This window comes from Empidonax traillii, unplaced genomic scaffold (assembly GCF_003031625.1).
Source record: "Empidonax traillii isolate 1590-97213 ecotype Southwest subspecies unplaced genomic scaffold, ASM303162v1 scaffold520:size1094406, whole genome shotgun sequence".
NCBI lineage: Eukaryota > Metazoa > Chordata > Aves > Passeriformes > Tyrannidae > Empidonax > Empidonax traillii.
This window is the reverse complement of record NW_020955713.1, coordinates 556,539-579,849: the sequence shown is the minus strand read 5'-3', so window position 1 is coordinate 579,849 and position 23,311 is coordinate 556,539. Positions and strand designations below refer to the sequence as shown.

Below are 23,311 nucleotides of genomic sequence, written 5' to 3'. Positions count from 1 at the left end.
CACAAGCCACTGGACCCCCCCGGCTGTCCATATGTAGTGGTGGCAGTGCTGGGCTAACAGCTGGACTCGATGATCTTGGAGGTCTTTCCCAACCTTAGGGATTCTGTGATTCTATGGTTCAGTTTATCTCCTGTGAGGTGCTACCAGCTTACAGTCTGTGATTTAATGGTGCTATCTAATAAGGACTTGACTGGAGAAGCGACTGATTAAAGTTGCCTGTCATACACAGAAAATCTTTAAAAATGGAAAAATATGAGAAACTCATACTGAAAATGTCTGTGGTGAAATCTGTTCTTGTGTGAAAGGCACAGAGCTCACAGGCCATCCTTACAGAAACATGCTCTGGGCAGTACAGGTGTCCTTTCCCAAGCCCTCTCACCCAGTGCTGGTTTTACCACTACCCTACCTGCTGTAGCACTTGCACACACGTTTGGCACAGCAGGAATGCAGCTGGGGGATGAAATTTGTTCCAGATGTGCTGGGTGAGCTCCTTTACCTGACATTAGCAGCCTGTACAGTGAGAGATGGGACCCAGCACATGCTTTCCCTGATGCATTCCTGCCTGGCAGCACTGCTCCGGTCCCGAACCTCGGGGAGGTCCTTCTGCAGGACTTTGGGCAGTGGCCCAGGCTGGCCCAAGCCTGGCTTGTGCTGTGTGGCTGCTCTGAAGAAGGGCTGTGTGCATCCAGCCATTCCTCCCCAGGGACTCCAGCCCAGGGTAACCCCTCAGGTGAAGAATGCAGAGATTCCATCTCTTTGCTGCAGCACATTCTGGGTGTGCAGGGTGAGCCACCCTCTGCATTTATTCCATAAGCAACATGTTATTTCCAATCAATACAAATTTCTTTACTTAAATCATGTCCTGTGCCTGTTGTGTTCCTACCCAGGTCTTCCATGCCCCATCCCTGGGAGACATTCCAGGTCAGGTTGGAGGGAGACTCTGAGCAAACTGATCCACTTGAAGATGTGCCTGCTCAGTGAAGGGGATTTGGAACAAGATGGCCTTTAAAAGATCCCTTCCAACACAAACTATTTTATGATTCCAGATTGTCTTCTGCAAACTTCTCCTTTCAGAGAATCTTAAACCTATCTTTTGAGTTTTCCAGGTGGATAACTGGATGAAGATAGGAAAGTTTCTGTGAGTGTTCCTCTTTTCTCTGCAGTTTTGTAGATCAGGCAGATGCTTCTCACACTGAACTCAAAGGATCACTCGTCAGCCTGAAGTGACTACAGTAGATCCTGCAATGTTGTACATCAGGAGTAGAGAAGAAGTTTTTAATTTTGGTAGTCTCTTAGGTTTCTAATAAGAGACTTAGTGGAATCTCAAAGCTGCTTCGGTTGAGTTGAGGGTTGGTTTGTTTTATTTTTTTAATGGACTTTGCTCTTGGTCTTCAAAATCATCCTCATCTCTAAGAACACTTTGACACTAAGGCAATCCTGGGACCTTTTGAAGTGTGATAATAACCAGAAGGCAGGTAAAACTGGCTTCCTGCAGCTCCCATGCTGTGGAAGGTTCCCTTGCAAGGTTACACCTACCCCCCAAAACTCCAGGTGAACCAGCGAGTTGGAGAGGAGGGTCAGGCTGGATGGTCTCAGGAGCCAGACAGAGCACTGTGCACCCAGATCTAATTGCCCTGGACTGATCTGGAACCAGGGGACACAAAGGGGACTTTAATACTGCAGTGAGTAGAGGTTCACATAATGGGGGAATCTAATCTCAGATCTTGTCTCAGCTTTGAAGGCTTTTTCCATATTTTTGATGTAGATGACATTCTTCAGATTGCTGATCTTTTTACTGCACAGACTGTCAGGGAGCTAAATTCACAGAGGGCAAATGAAGAACTGTGTTGCTTTCAAGATCAAGACTTGGCTTGTGATGCTTGGTCAGCAGGAGGAGGAGGTGTTTCATTGGAGACCTTGATACCAACAAGTCTGCATTAAGAAACAAAACTGAGTGGATGGTTTTGGTGTGATACTTAAGGCCACATGACAAAACCATGTGATAACTCTGTACAGTTCATAGTTTTCAGGAATGCTGAAGAGAAGTTTAGGGTTGCAGTGTCAGTGGGGCTGGACTGAGGGTGCTCAGAGCTGTTGAGCTCTTGGTTTACTGTCTGTTTTAAAGGAGCCTGGGATAACCCCCCAAGGGATGGACTTAGTTTCGTGATCCACTTCTCCGGTAGATCCTTGTCTGAGTGCTTTCCCACCACACATCCTGGGGGATGTGTGCACTGTCTGTCCCCTCCCTCTTCATCTGAATTGGGATTTTGCTGGCCCAAGCTCAGGATCACTGCAAGGGTGTCACAGCTTTTCCTCGACTGCAGTTTGCTTCTTCAAGGGCATGTGGCATTGCCCAACATGTGTCTTGCACAGACTTGGCAGAGTTTAACTTACAAATCCAGAGCCTTGTGCTGCTGTTTCTTTAAACCTCTTTTGGCCTTACCTCAGGATCCTTCAAGTTGTCACGAATCGTCCTGGTGCTGGCTTCGAAGCAAAGGGGCTCTCTGCCCTCTCTCCTCAGTTATTGTCCTTCCAGGTCTCTCTGACAGCAGTTCCTTTGGGTTCACTCATCTCTGCAGGATGGAAGTTGGCTAAACAGACAGGCACGTCAGGGGCTAAGCAGCAATAGCAAGACTTTAGGGAGTGCTTTCTGTCCAGAAGGTCTGAGCCTTTTTCAGAGGAAGTTGATATTATCTTTGTAGCAGATTGTGAAACTGAGGCCAATGCCCTCTCTGCAGCACTTGGGCTGGAGCACAGGTCGCTGACACCCCCTCCGAAATGCTGCCCTGGGCCTTCCTTTCCTCTTGTTTGCATCCCTGACCACACATCTCCCGATGGTACCAGCGCTACCTTCCCCTACTGTTTTCGGACAAATCCAAGGAATTGTGCCTCTTTCTCCAGCATGAGCCCTCTCTGGTCCCAGTCAGATGTGTGCTGTCACATGGCCTTTCTGGCTCTGCGTGCTTCTCCCGGTCCCTGTTCCAGAGGCGGAAAAACATGCTGGAAGAGTTATTGCTTTTCTCCTTTTTATTTGATGTTCTTTGCCTGTCTCTGCAGAGCCATTTAGATAAGGGGATTTATCAAGCTTAAACTAATTAACCCTGGATGCAGGAAGTCAGAATGGAGCGTTCCAGCTCTGAAATCCTCAGCCTTACCCTGAAGCACACATGGGTTGAAGGAATTTCACATCTCTTTTCCCTTGCTGGCAGATTGCTGTGGTGAACTTCTGCTCTTGCCTTACCAGACTTCTCCCAATAACATGCCATGAGGGTGCTGTGTTGGATGCTCAGTACCCAAACTGTGTGAAGCAGGATTCCATGGGGTGCCTCTGCTGCTCACCTTCCAGCTTCCTGTTCTTACAGATTTTTTTTTCCTTCATCAAGACAGAGAGGGTTGATTTTGAAAGAAATACAGTAATTTTACCTGTAGGAAACTGCTTTAGAAGTTGTTACCAATTGCTTTTCCAGGGCAGAACTGGCAGCCAAAGAGTGACTTCACAAAAAAAGGAGGGAAGCAGCTACCTAAATGGTCAAGAAGAGAAAAAAGGAAAAAAAATAGTTGCTTAGCTCCTGCATGGGACCTTCAGAGCCTCCTCCCCCTTGTTTCATGTTGCCACAGATCCAGTGGATCTTAAAAAAATGGCTGTCTAAGAGTTTAAAAGTCATGGTTGGGTTTTCTGCTGTTCCCTGGCTGTGCTTGGTGGTGTCATCTGTCTGGAAAGTGCAGCAGGACTTTGATCCCAAGTGTGTCCTCCTGCCAAGGTTAGAGAGTGATCCAGAGAGAGCTGCTGAACCCTGAACCAGATGAGAGACCTCCACAACACACATCTGGAATCAGTGAAAAACACGAGGGCTTCCAACAGAATCCAAACCAGAGAAGAAAGATAACCTCATGCCTCTTGTCAGCAGGATCAGAGCTGAGTCCTGGTTCACATGGGAATCCTTTGGGATCCTCCTATCACCATGGCCATGAAGCTCTTTCCCTCCTACAGGAGGGGGAGGGGAGGGAGGGAGGAATGTCATTCAGTCATAAGGTCAGTCACACTTCCATCCTCGCAGCTCCAGATTTAGTGTCTCCTTTTGGCACCAACCCATTTGCAGCGAGTCTGGCTCTGTGTGAAGGTCAGCAGTGCGGGTGATGAGCCCCCTGCTAATTCAATGCAGACCTTCCACTTGAAGGACCAGATCTCTGATTAAAGCTCAGGACTACAAGGCAGGATGTGATAAACTCAGGGAGATATTCCTTGAAGCCCAGAAAGGTGCATAATTCCTGTGTGTTTGGTTGCTGGGACAATAACACCCTCTTTCTTTTAGGAGCATTTTCTGTTAACAATATGAAGTTTGCAGACACATTTCATGGTACATTTTTTTGCTGCAATTACCTGCTTAGGCTACTTTTTCCTTTCTCGCCTGTGTAGCAGAACTGTTTGCTTCTTTATAACCCAGACTGAGGAAACAGAAATAGTCTGGGCTAAGGGGAAAAAATAGAAGATTGGTTTTGCATAGAATTGTTTCAAGGTGGGATGGTTCCCTGAGCCATCTGCAGTGCAGATGCAGCTTGTTCCAGCTGCATGAGAGACATGGCAGGGATTGGCAGGGAGGGGACATGGGATGAGCCATACCTTGAGCTGCTGTGTCTGGCAAGAGCTCTTGGCCAGGTGTGGGCTGACACTGGAGAGAAACACTCAGGATCTCCAGTCCGCCTTCTCTCGTGACTGCCAGTAAAGCTCGAAGGCAGTGTAACCTCAGCCCCTGTTCACTTAGATTTTTACTGTTTTTTCCAGATTGCCCGACAGGAAGGAAGAGTAATTTTAACCTCTGGCCTCCCGTATCAGACTGTAAGTGTTGTGTTTCTGGCTCTGTATCACTGCGTGGTCTGGGGTGTGCAGGGGAGAGAAGAGGAAAAGCCTGATGTGAATGCAACAGCTGGCTTGGCTTTTTCGTGTTTTCTGCACTAAAAGCTATGTTAAGGGCCTTGAGAGGTTTGCTGTTCTCAACCCCCAAAGCCTGGGGTGAAATGTTCTTTTGTACTTACTCTCAGTCCTGCATCAGTGGGGAGAGCGATTGCTCTCCTCTGGGGGTGGGGGTGGAAGTAAAGCCAAGCAGTCCAGAACAAAATGTTTCTGTTTGACCTCACTGGCAGGTGAAATGCAGCTCCATTCCTGTGCTTTTTATCCCAGGGATTCTTGTTTACTGACTGGCTCCACACTGACAGAGTTTCAAAACTTAAAGCCATTTCTTCAGGCTTGGAAGGCAGAGATTGGAAGTCCCCAAGAGTCCTGATGGAAGCTGTAGAGGTTTTGTGTTCTTATAGATAAACAAAAAAGTCAAAGCAAAACCCAACCTTACCCTCAACACCAACTGTTCAGAGCCCTTCACAGACAGTGTTGGTGGGAATCTGCTGAACCTACCAAGTCAGTGGTTGCAATGTTGTGATGACCTGCTCCAGGTAGTAATTTTTTACTGCCCAAAAATTCATTTGGAAGAGGGAAACTGTTCTGGATGAGCCAGAGTCCTATTTACATGAGCCAGAGTGCAGGACTTCTCTGTCACAAACTGTCAGTATAAAAGCTCCCAACTACTCAAGCAGTCAGTTGGAGTATTTGCAGAATATGGGTTGATAATTTCCTATGTCATAGCTGAGTGTGGAAGAAAACTTCCCCCATGATGAGACACAGAGGCAAGTGCAGTTGTGCCACACTGCAGGTTCTTCATCCAGACTGTGGTTCCTTGAGCCTACAGCTGATGTTATAGGTAATTCAGCATCCAGCATAATCTTGATTGGCAAAGCTTAAACTTCCAAGTTCTGGGTAGGAATTGCAGAAGGAAAATAACTGCTTCCAGTGTATGGTACTGACCTGGGAAATGTCTGGGTCCCTTTGCTCCTTGGCTTTGGGTGCCCTCTGCAAGGACAGGATGGCTCTGCCAGGCTCCTTTACTGCTGTGTAGCTATCCCACCTTGTGAGTACTCAGCATGGTCATAAAAATGTGTCTGGAACTTCCCAGTGCTTGTTCACAGGTGCTAAATGTGGAACAAACATTGAGGGAGTGTCCACGTCAATCCCTTCAAATTTCTTGGCCATAAGGGAACTTAAACATTTGTGTGAAGCAGGAGGGTCATTGGTCACTATTTCCATCATCGTGCTTTGGCACACTGATCTGGCCAGGTTTCATCTGAAAGCTGGCATTTGATTCAGTTTCCTCTTGCTACCCCTGTCAGCACCACTCCACCAACTTATAAACTGACAGGATTTGGGCATATTCTGTAGACTAGAGTCGTGGAATCATTAAGGTTGGAAAAGACCTTTAAGAGCATCAAGTCCAACTGTTAACCCATCACCACCACCAAGGCCACCATTAACCTGTGTCCTCCAGTACCCCATCCACATATTTTTTTAATCCCTCCAGGGATGGGGACTCCACCACTGTCCTGGGCAGCCTGTGCCAGGGCTGGACAATCTTTTCAGTGAAGAAACTTTCCCTAAAATCCAACCTAAATGTCCCCTGGCACAATTTGAGGTTGTTTCCTCTTGTTACCTGGGAGCAGAGTCCGACCCTGACCTGGATCCATCCTCCTGTCAAGGAATTGGAGAGAGTGAGAAGGTTCCCCCTGAGCCTCCTTTTCTTCAGGCTAAATCATGTTTCATGTTTATAAAATGCTGCAGTGCTTCAGGAATCAGAGCCACTGCAGCAGTGACTGCCTGTTAAATTACCAACTGTGCTGGTTAGATCAAAATTCAGACTGTAAACACATTCTAACTCCAAACATTATTTGTGATTCAAACCAAAGCAAGTGTATCAGGAAAATCCCCACATCCCATGGTGTGCCTCACTGAGTGTCTTTTTGGTTTGAAGCTGCAGTCCCAGGTGGGAGAAGGAAGGTGTTTCTCTGTGAACTGCTCGGAAAAGGCGAAAGAACAGGCCCTGCAGGTTCTGAAGCACTTCAACGTCCAGGTGTCCCTGAGCGATATCTTCAGCCGCTGCCAGGTAGGACGAGGCTGGTTTGAGCCCCGGGGCCCTCTCGCTCGCTCTTCCCTGCACAGCAGGCGCTGCTTCGGGATTTTGGGCCTTGCATTCAGTGTCTTCCTGGGTCCCAAGAGTTCTGCTTCAACTCTGGCAGCCCCTTGTAAAGCCCCAGGGAGTTCTGAGTGCGCTCACCTCCCTCAGAGTGGCGATGGCTCAGTCATGGCAGCAGAGGCTCAGAATCTGCAGCTTTGCTAGAAACTCGCCTGTTCTGATTTTTGGTGCTTGGCATGTGTTTTGGCATCAGCTGTCATGGTTATAGGCCCTTTGTTGCTGCGTTCTCTGTCTAGGACACATGCTGTTTTAATTATAAACTGTGTTTAATTATGTCTCTGTGATTCTGATAACACTTAATTACTTTAATAGGAGGATTTTTTCATGGGACTTCTTTTTCCTTCAGAAGCTATTAGGTTAATTCATGTCCATGCTAGTTGATGACTCTAGATTGTGTTTGGCACTGTATATCTGTGGATTGTTGTTAAGAATAAATTTTAATTGTGTTAGCTCAAATCACCATCTCTTCCAATTTCACTCTTGTATTCGTTACAGCAACACGCTGAAACCTATCCCTCCAAAAACTGTAATATAAACCAAGGGGCAGCTCCAACATCTCTCATCTTATCAGTGTTTTAAGAGAGAAAAAGAAGAAACTGGAAATTGGCTAGAAAAGCAGCGTTCTCTTAGGGGTAAACAAGCCCGTGAGTCTGGCTCAGTGCCTCGGGTTGAGCTCCGAGGTCTCCTGGCCCAGTGGAGCTGCACAGGCAGTATAGGAGCAGCACTGACTCCTGAGCAGACACACCAGAGAGCATGTCCTAGACCTCTGCTTATATCTGCTCTTGGATGTTGAAACTGGATCTGTAACTTAGAGAGGAAGTGAGAGTTGCCCGGCTGGGCAGGTTGTCTGTGAGAGGAGACTGATGGAGCACCCTGCAGGTGGGACCGACAGAGTACGGGTCCAACTTACTGCAGGATAAATGTGTGTCCTCAGGTACAGCATACTGCCTGCAGTCCCATGGTTTTATTGTCCCAGAGCAGATTGCAGTTGTTATACAGATATGTGTTTGTAATGGCACGCTGGCTTCTTGGGGATTTCAAACTACACTTTAGAAAACCTTGTGGATTCTCTAATTCCCTGGCATCCCATAAAATAGCAGTGTTCCTCCTGATGGTTGTTGAAACAGCACGAGAATCAGCACACACACAAAACCATGCTGCAGGAAACCCTGTGCTGTCTGTAATAAATGCACAAGACTGTGCAGCAACCGATGGAAAACTGACCCCTCACCCAGGATCTGGGGTCTGGAACTGGTTAACTCTATGGGTTTAGTACATGCTGTCTTGGTTTACAATATAAATAGGGATAATCAATCTGGCTAGGAGTATATACTAAGTGTTCCCTTACTTCCAGGAGAAATGCCTTCCCTGCAAATTGCGGTGGTGGAACAGCTGCATGTTTTATACCCCTCAGCATGGGAAGATGCTGATTTGTCAAACCTCTCCATGTTCTGAATCATGTATTTACCTACATTCAAGGCTTTTGGAGCTGATTTTGTTCAGCTGTCCTTGCAGACAGCACAAGTCTGGCTGATACGTTACGGATGCTCTGGAGGAGAACCCAAGCTCTTCCAGCTGCATGGGCCCAGGCACTGCAGTGGACTGTGTGTGAGGGGGGCTGTGGGCAGCCCATGGAAATGGATCATCCTCCTGCACTGTGGAATACTGACAGCCCTCAGCAAAAGTGGCAGATTTGTGCCTTGAAGAGGGTGCTCTGGGGCCTCAGTGGCCAACAGAGACCTCAGCAGTTCTTTTGTATATTCCTTCCTCCTTCTCTGCAAACCTAATTGGGCTTAATTGGGATGGAATCTGGATGCTGAAACTGCTGAGCTGTGCCTGCCTGTGCTGCTCTGGTACCAGATTACAGACCCCAGGGCTCCCAAACTGCCCTGGGCCCTGCCCCCTCCTTGCAGAGGCGTGACGGAGGCTTTGGCTGTCCCTGAAGTGGGGAGCAGGTTGGGCACATGAGCGGGGTCCAGAAACACCTGAGTGCTGCTGTGCCCATGCCGGGCAGAGGGAAGAGGATGGGGAATACTGATCCATAATCTGGGCCACTCTCCTCCTGCATCTCCACAGAGCTGGTCTGCCAGTGCAGGGCTGGGTTATCGACACCATCAGCCATCACAGATAAGCCTTTGCTGTGTGTCACAGGAAGCAATGTGGCATCCTGCCTGTTTCCCTCTGTCTCATAGAGCAAGGGCTTGTTTTGTCTCTTGGGCTTCTGTTCTGTAAATGATTGGAGTGAATATGTCAGCAAATATTGTTGTCATAACAATTAATGCGTGTAGTGCAGAGCCCACGGTAAAAATAGGTTCCAATTCAATGTTGTACCCAAGATTGCTGGAAAATATGTTTCCTCTGTCATCTCCCTCAGCAGGGATGGAGGGGCTCTCTTTTGCAGACATAAAGAATGGGATTGCTTTGTCACCCTGCCAAAATACTGCTGCTTTTTCTGTTAAAAAAATGGCCAATACTGGTTACCTCTGTCTGACTTAGAGCAGCAAGTGCACAGGGAACATCATCCAGGGGCTTCTCAGCATTTCTGTTCCCTCTTGAGCTGGGCTTTGGCTTGGTCACTCCAGTTAAAGGCTCCAGGAGTGGGGGCTACAGCCAAAGGTGTCAGTGGTGGCACAGGAATGGCCTTCTCTTTCCATGCACCTCTCAAGTGCTGCGTTGTAAGGACTTGGTGATAGTCGTGGAGAAACCAGCCCTGCACAGCAGCTGTAGCCAGGCCTGGTACTGCCTTTGGTGAGGAATGTTTTATGGGGAGCTGAGTGAAAATAAGATTAATTCTGTCTTTTGGTGACAGGCAAAAAACCCCTGAGAAGTTCTACTTTTCATAGCCTTAAAATATTTGAAACTCATTCCCTCTATTTGAAATGCAAATGTCCTGTGCCTGTCCCCTCTGCACACATTTGAATATCTTGTATGCAAGTATCTTGTGTTTCAGATATCTGAAAGTACCTCTTTCAGGAAGGGGCGATGTGAAATGATGCTTGGGGGGTTCTGACATGATCAGTTCAGCACAATGAGCCCTTACAGTAGTCAGGAACGTTTCTCTGGAATTGTCAGGGGCTGTTGTGGACAGCCTTAGGGTCAGCTCACAGCCTGGCTCACATGGGAGGTCAGTGATCCTCTGCTCTCCCCAGCTTGGAGGGAGTTGTAACGCAGAAGTAGCATTTTAGAAAGAAAGAAATACCAGAACTTGCTAAGGAAGGTGGCTGCTGGGTGGCTACAGTCATGGGTACGGCCAACTAACAGCTGGGTCATTTCACAGAGGGAAATTTGGCTCCTTTCCCAGGTCCCTCCATTCATGGAGGTTGTTGTCTCCACCCCTCCTGGTGCTGCAGGTGGGATGTCCCTGCTTGGGGACATCCTGCTGTGACGCTTGGGTATGGCCTGTCAGGACAGCAGGAGGACATTCCAGTCTCATAAGGAAACTCTTGAAAACAGACATGCTTTGTTATTACCTGGGTGAGTGGTGTGGCCTTTGCCATCCTGCTTTTCCGTGCTGTCTGATTGAAGGTCCAAGCAAAGCAAGTGTGGACTGTGCCTGTGGACCTGCCAGTGCCTCATCACTGACTGCTGGGTGAGCCCGAGGTCTCAGGACGTTTCACTCCCCGTGGCTGGGGTGAGGTGTCTGGCCCTGCCACGTTCTTGTCAGTGACAAAACACTTGTGTGGAAGCAGATCAGGGGTGCAGGGCTGGCAGTGCCACTCCTCACACACACTAACAGGGTGAAATCATGGTTTGAATGGTGATAAACTGAGGAGAGAAACACTGCAAGTTGTTGGCTTTAAATCTTTATATCACGATGGTTTGAAGGGAAAGCAGCGTGCTCAGTGTTGTATGGGCTCGCTGAGAAATTCCTCCTGCTCTGGGAGAGTCTTGTGGTTCAAGGATTCTAACTGTGCTGTAAAACCCTCGCTGGGGTGAGGCTCTGCAGCCACATTTGGGGCCAGGAAGGTCTGTCTGTTTGCAGAAAAACTGCCTTTCCTCAGAGGTGAAGCTGCTGCTCAGCTCAATTCCGAGTCCAAAGCTTTGCTGGGGGACCCGGGTCCTGCAGGGCGGCTGTGCCACCCCCACCTCCCCTGGGCCTCTCTTTCCTTTCCCACCCTCTGTTTGACTTGACCCTTTAGCCTTTAAGCTGGCCGGGGCAGGGACCCTGCTTGAACAATACCTAACTCAACGGGAGGCTGATCCCAGGTGAGGTTTCAAGGCTTTCCTGCAAGGAAAAATGATTGCAATTACATCCCCTGCAAAAATAAATGTGTGGGGGAAAAAAGATCTCGGGCTCCAGCTGCAGTTTGTGCATCTGAACAGCCCTGCATTGATGGTGGGATTATCTGCAGATTCAAATAGGTTGTCTCTTTCACTTCACTGAATTCTCTGATCCTAAATAAGCAAATTACATCACCTATTCTGATGTCCTGTTTAACTTATGACCTCAGCCTGAGTGCTGCAGGATGTGAGAGATAGCTGCTCGATTTCATTGTCTGGAGATCTGATATATTTTTCTCCTTCCCCCTTCCCCCCCATACCTTCCCTGCTCTTTCAGTTTCCAAACCACTCGCCCTAGCCTTTACAAAGGTGTTAGCAAGGGATTAGGAGTAGGCGGGGAAGAGGGGGGAGGAAGAGAGGAAACCACCTTTTTTTTTTTTCTTTTTTTTTTAAATTAGGTGCAAAAGCATTCTAGCAGTTGCAGCAAATGTTTCTGGGGTTTTGTGGTTGAGGTAACGAATTTCGTTGCTGCAAAGCTCATCATGTGCAAGCTGATTTACGCACAGGGAGCCTGGGATGGAGCAATCCATTTAGCAGGGACAAAGAAAAAGGCCTTATGATGAGATGGAAACCCTGTGCTTGGGGCACTTTGAGAGAACCTTTGAAGCCAGCCTGGGAACTCTGGCAATATTAGTCGATAATTAGTAATATAGATCCCTCAAGCTGTCGTTTAGATTGAAAATGTGCATGTCTCTCATGAGCCTCTGTCACACCAATCTGATCAGCAGGCTTCTTTTTCTCTTTTATGTGGGTTGCTCTGTCGGTCCAGACGATGATGAGAACTGCCAGGCATCGTCTTTCTCACTCACTTGAGAGCAGAGCAACTATCTCCTGCTCTAGAGTGGCATGGAAGTGGAACCAGGGCAATTATGTTTTGTGGTCACCTTTCATGGCCCAAGCAACTCATTTTATCCATTTGAAAGTACCAGTTGTCCTTCCTTATGCACAGAGAAAAAACAGTAGAGTTTAAAGGTTGCGTATTTTGTGAGATGCTTCTACCCCAGCAGACAGCAAGGGGTTTGTTTTAGGAGTCACTTAGGAAAAACAGCATCTTCAGCTCAAGCAGGGCTGAGGTGATCATCAAAAAATTCAAAAACATCAGTTCTCGAAGCCCCCGATTCAGCTTTTGAGCTGCTTTCTGCTGATGTAACGTCACATCCCCATTTACTTCCTTTCAGCCCTGAAATCTCTTTGGAAAGGGCTGTGTCACCATCTAAATGAAGAATTGGAAGGGTCACGTGCGCTGGATTTTGATGACTTGGGAATGCTGAGAAAGAGAATATCATTTGGAAACCCTCTGTGGTTTAATAAAAGGTTCATCCATAGGATGCAATTTGTCAGCGCCTACAGGTCAGGAAAACCTGTGATTAAGAGCATCTGTGGTTTCCCCAGATGTGTGAGTGAGCTGCTTACTCCTCCCCAACCCAACACCCAAACCCAGGGCTCAGCCCTGTGCCTGCCCATGACGTGGGCTGTGATTTCTTGCTTCAGAGTGCGATTGTTCAACACAAAGGGTAAGGCCCTCTTAATCTTTTTGTTTATCCTGGGCTTGGCAATTCCGATGTAATCTGCAGCTTGTGCTGCCGAGGCTCCGGCCAGGAAGCACAGCTGGTATTATTCTGCCTCAACAGACACTGCTGAGGGAGAGAATTGCCCTCCAAAGGTGCTTGTCCAGGGCTGTGTGAGTGTGAGGGCTGAGTGGTGGGAGCACCTCGCCCTGGCACCGCGCCCCGTTCGCTGAGCCCTTGGTGTGCAGTGGCTCTGCAGGACGGTCCTTAAATACCATCGGGCTCTGGGATAGCTTGTCATGGCCAACTCTGCTTCTTTCGAGGCTCCGGTCGAGGTTTTTATTTGCCAATCTCTAAGGCTTTATAAACCATGGGGAGAGCTCATAGTGAGTGGTTGCTGTTACGTGCAGTGCTGTGGGAACACACCAAAGCAGCACAAAGATCACAGAATGGTTTGAGTTGGAAGGGATCTCGTCCACTTCTAACCTTCCTGCCACAGGCAGGGGCACCTTCCACTATCCCAAGGTGCTGCAAGACCTGTCCACCTGGCCTTGGACACTTCCAGGGATGGGGCAGCCACAACTTCTCTGTGCAGACTGTGCCAGGGCCTGCCCACCCTCACAGCCAGGAATTCCTTCCCAATATCCCATCTCTCCCTGTCCTCTGGCAGTGGGAAACCATTCCCCCTTGTCCTGTCCCTCCACATCCTTGTCCAAAGTCCCTCTCCAGCACTCCTGGAGCCCCTTTAGGCCCTGGAGATCCCAGTGGACACCGAGCAAGGCGCTGTTTGTGGGTGCCAGGCAGGCGGGTGAGCAGCACACTGTCCATACAGCTCTGTCACCTGATACTTGAGTGCATAGAGCACCAGTCCTGTAAAATTCCCAACCTGGATCTGGCTTAGCCCTGTGCTCCTGACCACATAAAACTCAGAGTCCCCCCAAAAAAGGGCTCGACTGGGCCTAATTCCCAGCAGCGAGCGCGGCCGGCGCTGCGTGGTTCCCACAGACTGTACACTTCCCTGCCAAGATTTCAGTATCTTCAGAAATTCAGTGGAGCATGAAGGTCACAGCAAGGGGAGAATGACAGCCTGAGAGTTTTTTTTCCCCTTTCAGCAGCTCGGAGCAGACTGTTGTCTCTCTCTCATGTTGACTGTTTTCATAGGGTTAGCGTGAAGTTTATGTTTTACACAGCCCAGTGGCAGTCGGAGCTGGGAATGCAGCAGATCAGCTGTGTTTCTTCAAGGAAGACCGTCTCATGTTGCAGACTTTCTTTCTCAGTGTCTGCAAAAGCTTGGTTTCCAGTGAAATATCCTTTAGAGATCTTTGTCTTGGGGTTCTTTTTATGGATGTATGTGAGAGACCATACCCGAGGTTTCGGTTTGGGTGTTTATTTCCTTTCTTTTATTTTCACTTGCAAGGCTGCAGGCGGATATTAAACTTGGGCGGGGGGGAGGGGAAGCTGTTAATTTTTCACGGTGTTATGTATTCCAGTGCTCAAAATGATGATGCCAAATTAGCCATTAGAGGTCAAACCTCAGCTGACAGCAAATGTTTTCTTTTGAGGAAGTCATCCTTATTCCTGGGAACCAGTTTTGTTCTCCTGTGCTAAATGCAAGAAAGGTATGAATGTGTGGTTTTTCCTGGAGGGCAACACTAGCTGGAAAAATGCTGGGTTTAGCCAGTGAAACAGCACAAGCAAACAACGATTGGCAGTGAAAACAGCACTTGTATTTAGACTAGCATAGAAAAGAAGACACAATGTAGTGCAGAGTAAATGTCCTTTTATACAGCCTGTACAAGGCTTTTTCTTCCTCTCATGGGCTTGGACAGACTGTGAAGTGCGTTGGTCAGCAGAGATGCTGGTGCACTGGGAGAAAGTAATGAAAGGTCAGCGGGTGACAGTGATGGAGTGACTGTAAGGAAGGCGAGGAACTCTCTGGAGAAGGCAGTGACACAGCTCTAACTCCCATGTGTCCTGAGGAAACCGTCCCCATGGTTTCTCTCAAATGTCATGAGAAAACAAGAGATTTGTAGCCAATTTAAGTTCTGTTGGTTTCCAGTCCCCTGTGCCTCCTGAGGTCATAGTTCAGTGTATTGACTGTGTCAAGAAGTCAAAATTCCCATGTTTTATACACTGTGGAGTTTCTCCTCCTTTTTGACATTTGTGCCCTTATAATGTTCTTTGTTTGTATGTCATGGTGAGGATGGGTTGGCCAGGTCCTGGTGTTTGAATGGCTGTATATTTATACCAGGGGGTTCTCAGGATGAATAGCCTGTGTATAAATCAGCAGTGCAACCAGTGGGTCTCATTATTTGAGAGACCTGGTACATCAAAAGTTCAATATCGTCCTGGCAAAGTTCTTGTTTTCCCGAAGGGGAGACCAGCTTCATGAGCAGCTCAGGGGCAGTGGATTGGTTTGAACCCATCCAGAAGACCTTCAGACCTTTATTTTCTTCCACAGATCAAGAGGATTGAACAGTGGCAGGTAGGATCCTTCTAATCATCTCAGTGTGGGCATAGGCAATATCATAGAATCACAGAATAGTTTGGGTTCAAAGGACCTTAAATCTTGTTCCACCCCCTGCCATGGGCAGGGACACCTCCCACCAGCCCAGGTTACTCCAAGCCCCGTCCAACCTGGCCTTGGACACTTCCAGGGATCCAGGGGCAGCCACAGCTTCTCTGGGAAACCTGTGCCAGGGCCTGCCCACCCTCACAGGGAAGAATTTCTTCCCAATATCCCATCTAACTCTGCCCTCTGGCAGTGGGAAACCATTCCCACTTGTCCTGTCCCTCCATGCCTTGTCCCCAGTCCCTCTCCAGCTCTCCTGGAGCCCCTTTAGGCCCTGGAAGGGGCTCTCAGGTCTCCCTGGATCCTTCTCTTCTCCAGGTGAACCCCCCCAGCTGTCCCAGCCTGGTTCCAGAGCAGAGGGGCTCCAGCCCTCTGATCAGCTTAAGGCAATGTGTTCCCAAGTCCTGCTGAGAATCTGTACAAAACCATTGTCCTGTTGTTGCAAATACCATTAACTCCTGCTGTGTGCACTGTGGGGAGCACAGTTCTGCTGCCATCCCAGCTCTGCAGTGTTTGCCAGAGCAGCATCAGTGCTGGCAGCAGACCTTTGTTCCTCTGGAGGGATGTGGGATCCCCAGGTGTGTTGGGAGCTTTCCTTGGAGTCAGCACTATATGCTGAGCAACACATACTTGGCTTCAGTGTAGAATTTGCCAGATCTGTAATTGCTCAGCAACATTTATCTGAAGACCTTTAGGCATTAAACTGTGTAACTTCTGACTGGCATAAAACAAACTGTATCTGTCATTCATAGTATTAACTGGATGAGGTGACACCCTACACCAAAACCATGTCCATGGATCCTGGTCACATGTGGTACCTCATTGTCATTGGCATCTACTGCTGCAAAGGCATTTCTAGCTGATAATGAAGATGGTCAGCAACATATGTAGGGGTTTTTGGCTTTTCAGGAAGGAAGATCTTGTGCCCTGTAAGGTGCATACGGTTTGAATGACTTGATGGAACAGACCAATTTGTGTTTGTGTGAACCCTCTCATCCAAGGACCACACAGAAACAGGGCCAGGTACAGCAGTCTCTTGGTGAAAAGAGAAACAGAAAGCTTTTAAATGAGTTTCACAATTCACTCATTTTGTCAGTCTTGATGATGACATTTTTCAGTTATTGTGATGAAATGCAGCTGTGCTGCATGCTGCAAGCCCAAGGTAGGATCTGGCTGAGCTAGCTTAGAGGGACAAATGACAGCGTAGAGGGTTGGGTAAAGGTGGAAAACGTAATATTCAAGACATGCTTCTTGTGAGTCATTGTCTTTTCTCTGGAAAAGGGGATTTGGATGATTTACTTGTCTTAAGGCACATAGTCTGAGTTGATCACCCTTTTATTCAGGGAAGTGCTGGGGCAGGATGCAGGTGATGACCTGGTTTTGTCTCATCCCCAGAAACTTCTCCATTCCCACCCCCACCTCAGCTTTTCTCTTGATGGTTTTTGGGGGAGCTGCTCCTGCTGAGGAGTGGGAGACTATCTGATGTCTGAGTTGAGCACAGCAAAGTTTATTTTCCTTACTTCCCCTTAAAATGTCTGTGGTTGCAGATGTCCTGCAGGATGTCCCACACCTCACGTCCCCTACCTACCTATCCATTCCTCATGTTTGCAGCTCATGTTTGGGGAGGGGGCACGTGGGCAGCCAGATGTAACTGAAATGGGAGCTCCCATCTGCAGTTGGATCAGTGCTTTCTGGTCACAAGGGATTGCAGGAACGAGTTACATCTGAGGTGCACCAGTGGCATGGACTGTTTCGCCTCTGGCAGCCTGATCCTGGGGCTTGGCAGCAAGGACGGGTGTCCTGCAGAGGTGTGGGTGGACCAGTCACCTCTGTTGGGGTTTTAATTTGGCTGTCTAATTTCGTGGACTTTAAAGAAAGGGAGATCACTCAGCTTGGTCGTGCAGGAGGAAATGGGCTGGTAGTTGGAGAGAAGGAAGTTGGTGACAGAGGAGTTAGAGGAGGAATATGGTTCCCTACAAACAAGGTCATGTGAATGGCTGTTTGGTGACAGGATGGAGTGATTGATGTGCAGGGATAATAGGCCACTGGGGAGTCAGCCTGAAAGCTGAAGCCTCTCAAAATATCTAGGACATGGTGGAAAAGAAAGTTAAGAAGACATCAAGTAAAGCTAGACAGCTCTTGCCCCCAGCCCAGCTCACGGCTCTGGCTGCACTGCTCCCCTTGGAGTGGCTTTGCACACTCCAGTTCCCGACTGTGTAAGTGATTTGGGCACTGAGAAGTTGTTTCCCCTCTGTGCAGACACTGCCCTGTGCCGAAGGATTGAGCCTTGGCTCCCAGGACCAAACCCGCAGCGCAGCCGGGACCAGCCCTGGCCAGCCCTTGCTCCGGCTGCCCGCGGCCATGGGGCCATTCCTCCCCTGAGCGGGGCCTTCCCTGGATCAGCCACATTTACTGGCATTTACTGGCGGGCTCAGATTACCCCAGTGAAAATAATCGGTTATGCAAAGTTACGCTGTTTAGATTGGGTTTCTTCTGTGTGGCCAGCGAGGTGTGAAAGTCAATCTGCGCCGCAAACCCTGCGGGCACTTTCTGTGTGCTGGCTGGAGATGATAGCTCCGGGTCTGGCTGTGGGGGGAAAGCTGGCCCTGGGCTCTGGGCTGGGCTCAGAGGGACACAAACCACAGGAGGTTACGATGGGACACCGAGAGCCACATGGCGCGTCTAAACTCGACCTGGCAAAGCCAGCGAATTGCCCGAGAGGAGGGCGTGAGGTTTGGGTCTGGCTGGGCCCGGGGAGCCCTTTGGTCATCTCAGCCAGGAGAAGGCTGGTGAGGGCAGACCACGGCTGCTGATGGAATATTCTTGTTTTGGTTTTGCCATAGAATCACAGAATCATTAAAGTTGGAAAAGTCATCTAAGATCATCAAATCCAGCCAGTTCCCCAAGACTGCCAAGGCCACCATGTCCCCATGTGCCACATCCACACAGCTTTTAAATCCCTCCAGGCTGTGCTGCCTGTTCCAATGCGTGACCATTCTGCCTAATACTGACTCTAAACCTCCTCTGGCACAATTTGGTGCACTCCTGTTCTGCCCATGCTCTTGGTTCATACAGTTAAACAACAGTGTAAGCAGTAAATTCTCACAGTTACAAGAAGGACTTGCTGTTGCAGGAGTACTTCATGGTGTCCTTCTGATACTTTTTTTATGATTGTCTTCCTTTTCCCCCAGTAGAATTACAGATTTGGAGTTTCACTGCAGAATAGTCCCTGTGCACCAACAGCCCCTCGAGACTGTCCTGCTGGCAGCCATGGTTTCCCTGTCATTCCCACCCAGAGAGACTCAGGCTCGCTCCCAGTTTGAGCTGGTGTGGGGAGGCTGCATGTGGCATGGGGCTCAGGCTGGAGCCCTGAGGCAGCACACCAGTGTGGCACTGTGCTGTCTGTAAGGTCACAGCAGTGGCACATCGCAGCTCTGGAAGGGGCTTGCTGGCTGCTTGTTGGTGTTCATAAGCATGGAACACTGGAATATGCCAAGATCCATGAGGGATGGTCCAAGGTTTGCAGACCCGATGGAATGGGAGAAACACAGAAAGGCAGCACATGCATATTTAAATCAGTGTCAATTTATGCTGTCGCTGATCTGTGACTTACCGCAGTAACATTCATATTCAGCTTCAGTGCCAAAAACAATACTCAGCCGCTTTCTTACTCCTTAATGAAAAATACCTCTTTAAGGCTTCTTTGAAGTCCCCACCCCTGAAAATCCCAGCTATATTGTCATCATTGTTACTGTTAACAGCCCCTGCCAGGATCGGGAGCCTTTCCTGACGGATAGCTCCGCGGGGGCTTTGTCCGGGGCTTCCATTCAGCCCAGCACTATAGCCGGTTTGAAATGGCTAATGACGGGCCTCCCAGGGGATTGCTGCCAAGCTCTCAAAGACCTCCCAGGTTTGGAAGTGGCAGGGTGTCCTTTTCCTGGGGCCAGCCGCAGGAGGAATGCACACATTCAGATTCTCCTACCTAAGCTGCATCAGCCGGGTTATTTTTACGGTTGCAAAGAGTCATCCATGCGTGCAGAGCCGGTTGCTTAGCAGGAGAGAGATAGCTGTGTCAGTACAGGACATGGAATAAATAGAGGGAAAAGGTTAGGTGGGGAGATCGCCACTAGCTTGATGCTTTATTGTGTTTTAACGTTGAAAATACCCTTTTGGAAAAGCACAGAAAAATATGAAAGACTTTGAGAAATTAAGCCAGGGTCTGTGTCTGAGGTAGGACGAGACTCATCCGTGCCTGGTGTGCAGTGATGGTGCAGTGATGTTTATGGGTGCAATCAGGAGTGTGAATGGCATCTCCATGGGTTGGGTTCCTACGTGCCATTTGCAGAGGAGAGACAGAAGAACACTGGAGGATCCCTGAGGATCTGCTGGGAATGGGACTGGGACACTTCTGCCAGGATTTCATGAGAGTTTTAGCTCTGTGTAGGCAGATGCTGTGGCCGGATGAAGCCAGGCCTTTACTCTCGCCTCTCCCCTGTCCCAGTCCCGCTCTCACCCCCCTCTTCCCAGCACAAGTGCTTGTTTAACTGCAGAGCCGCTGGATCAGGGAACTGATCCCAGTTGAAACGGACCTGTCAAAAGCAGATGGTTAATTTTATCCCCACTCAGCTCCCCAGTCTGGTTCCCTCTGCAGCTGCCCAGATGTGCGGCCGCAGGGAGGGGGGCGGGGGGGCTCTGGCTCTGCTGGGTCAGCACAGACTTGTGCTGGCCAAAACCCTGTGAGCCCACAGCTGGACGAGCTCCGGCCGGCGCTCCCACAGCCCAGCCCAGCCATGGGGGGCTCACCAGGAGCCCCTGTGCTCCAGGGCTGCTCACTCTTGGCTCAGGAGATGGAGCCTCAGCCTGTTAGCCCTACTCTGGCAACGTCCATTCAGTTTGGACCCAACTCTGGTTTTCAGGTTGAAATTTGAGCTGCAGCTCAAAGCAAGGTGTGTGCTCATCTCTGTGTCCGGACACCACAGCGTGTCGGGCAGCTCAGAGCTGTTGTGCCCCTTGCGCAGTGGGGGGGTCGTGCTGACCACAGCTGACCCCCTGGGTCGTGCTGACCACAGCTCCCAGCTTCCAAGAGTGTTTCTCCATTATTCCAAGTGAAAAGGACTCTTCTCTGTGCTTAACAAATGCATTTCCCAGAGAAAATGTAAGAATTGTTTTATTTCTCGCACTTGTGGAGCCAAATGCAGTTGAACTTTTTTCTCCCACTAATGGAATCCAAATTAATACATTTTCTTCTTATTAAAATAATTTGTTGTGGGGTTTTTTTGTTGTTGTTGAGGGGAAAGCTGCCCTCTCTGCAAGTGATGCTGTGCCTTTAACTGGGCTGCTGCTGTACAGAGCAGTTGCAGCTTCATTTAGCCTGAATGAAAAACTCCATTGGAGTTGCTGAAGAGAGGAAGCCAGTGGTGGATGATTTACTTGAAATGCCCTACAGCAACAGGGTTATAAATGAGGAGGGGAAACACCAAGAGCACTGAGATCTGAACCAGAGGAAATGCACGAAGCCTTGAAGTGACCTTATGCAAATTCCTAATGATGAGACTTAATTGAACTCATTTTTTCCAGGGGTTGTAAAGATCAAAATAACAACAGCCTTGAAATGCAAAGGTCTCTGGATAATGCATGTGAATGTATGTTGCATACAGCCGAAAACTGCCCCGGGTTGGTGTGACCAGCCTGCCTGGCAGCGGGATTGCTCCGGGAGCTGGGTGTGCCCGGGGCCAAAGGAATGCCTGGGGTCTCCTCCTGCTTTCCACCCGAGGGACAAGGGACGCTGCCTCTGCAGAAATGCTCATCTGAAGCTCAGTGTTTCTGCACTGAGCCCCGGCAATTCTGGGTGTCCTGGCAAGCCTGGGTGCCCCGGGAAGCCTGGCGTGTCCCAGGAAGTTGGTAGTGTTGTGGGAAGCGAGTGTGAGGCTGGCACAGCCATTTGTGAAGTGAGCTGGTGTCCTCAGCCTGGCTCTGCAGGGCCGGTGCCCCACCACAGACATGACAATCCCAGTGAGGAGAAGCAGAGCCGCTCTCGAGGGTCCGGGGCTGTGCCCTGCTCGCAGGGGCTGCTTCCCAGTGGGAAACAGTGTGGGCATGTGTTCAGTGTGACAGTGTCAGAAACTGATCCGGAGACTGTCAAGACTGAATTCCTGGGCTGTTCCTAGAGCTTCAGATTTTTTTTGTCTGTGCTTTTATTTGGCTGTAGGATTCGTGCCCTGGAGGGAGGCTTTTTGCAAGGGCATGTAGTGATAGAACAATGGGAAATGGCCTTAAGCTGAAGGAGGTCAGGGTTAGCCGGGACATTAGGAAGGAATTCTTCCTCGTAAGGATGGTGAGGCCCTGGCACAGGGTGCCCAGAGAAGCTCTGGCTGCCCCACTCCTGAAGTGTCCCTGCCCATGGCAGGGGGTTGGAACAAGATGATCTTTAAGGTCTCTTCCAACCCAAACCAGTGTGTGATTCTGTTTCTCCTCCTTCACATTAATGCATTCATGGCAACATGAAGAAGTGTTGATCTGGGGAGAAGAGGCAAGTTGGGCACTGCTGTTAAAAATACTCATTCCCAATTCTGGTGCTTAAATTCTCCGTACTGGTGTTTCCAAGGACTCGCAGTGAGGCAGTCACATGAGTTGCTTGTCTGTGAAACACTGGCTGCCAAAGTCTTCTGAATTTCATTCAAAATACCAGATTAATTGATTTATTTAGATTCATAACCAGCAGTAGAGAGCAGGAGGCTCTGACCCAGTGAAAAACAGCGGATATGGCTGTGAACAGCAGCTAATGAAGATGAAAAACCTTCCCTGTCTGGAGGAATCCAAACACAGCCTTACAGATGAGTCTGCTGGCCCAAGTGCAGCTGTTTGTCTTTCCAGTAATCTGAAGCCAGAGCAGAACCCTGAGAGGCAGAGAGGACAGTGACTGTGTGTGTAGCAGAGGTCAGTCATGTGTGCAGCTTCCCGTGGCAGAGGTGAACTCCATGGCACAGCAGTGCCACCGTGGCTCCATGGACACACTCCCATGGGCACAGCCTGGCTTCCCTTCCATCAGCCCCAAGGACAGCAAGAAACTCAGCATCTTCCCTTCAGAGGGAAGCTGGAAAACCTCCTCTGTATTTAAAGTTCCCATGGTTGCAGTTTGAATTTGGCACTCAGTTGGCCATGGGGTTATCTGAGGTCATGTACTCAAATAGTTGTAGATAAAACAAGGGCCTGTTTGGATTGGAAATCTCCAGAGGGCTTTTCCTCTGCGCGCGGGTAATGATATTGCAGGAGGACAGGAGCCAAAATAAAGATTCAGCTCCGTATGCAGTAGCTCAGTACAGCAAAATGAGCAATGGAAAAAAAAAGAAGAAAAAAAATAAAATAAAAAGGTCTGTTTTCATGACGTTATTTTTTGAACTTGCTGTTGGATGGAGGAGTTGCAGCCAAGGAGAGGGAGTCCTGCAGTGAGGCGCCATCCAGGACTGGGCTCGCTGCGCTACTCTTCCAGGAAATTCCCTGTAGCTGTGGAAAGCCTCTGCTCTCTGGCTGGGCTCACCTGCCCACAGGCCCAGGAGCAGCCACCACAGCAGGTCCCACACTGCAGAGCTGGCAGGGCACAGGGACACTGCCCGGGGCTGCCCTGGCTCCTGCTCCTCTGCTCAAGAGTTTTGTTCTAAAAATCCTTACCAGCCAGGGCAGCTATAAAGAGGGAGAAGTTAATGGGTTTTGGAAGTTAAAGAGGGAATAAGATTCTGTCAGGCTCTTTCACAGGCCCTTGGGCTTTTATGGGAAACTATTTCCTCATGGCTAACGGCAGACTGAAAGCACACTGGGACAAGAGCTGCGAGTCAGTACTTTTCCAAGCTGCTGTTGGAAAGCAGCGAATGCAAGTA

General features: G+C 49.2%; 1 protein-coding gene across 2 annotated transcripts in view; it reads left to right on the top strand.

Annotated features, from left to right (window-relative positions):
• EXD3 (exonuclease 3'-5' domain containing 3) overlaps window positions 1-23,311 on the top strand; it is a 277,268-nt gene that overhangs the window by 144,781 nt on the left and 109,176 nt on the right. Inside the window, exons 18-20 of one of the 2 annotated variants that reach the window (XM_027896918.1) lie at window positions 4,784-4,837; window positions 6,855-6,986; window positions 7,120-7,532. In XM_027896918.1, the coding sequence (XP_027752719.1) occupies window positions 4,784-4,837; window positions 6,855-6,986; window positions 7,120-7,284 (351 nt within the window). In that variant the 3' untranslated portion in view covers window positions 7,285-7,532. Of the gene's footprint in view, window positions 1-4,783; window positions 4,838-6,854; window positions 6,987-7,119; window positions 7,533-23,311 lie in introns of those variants that run through there. The other variant, XM_027896917.1, reaches the window with a different exon arrangement.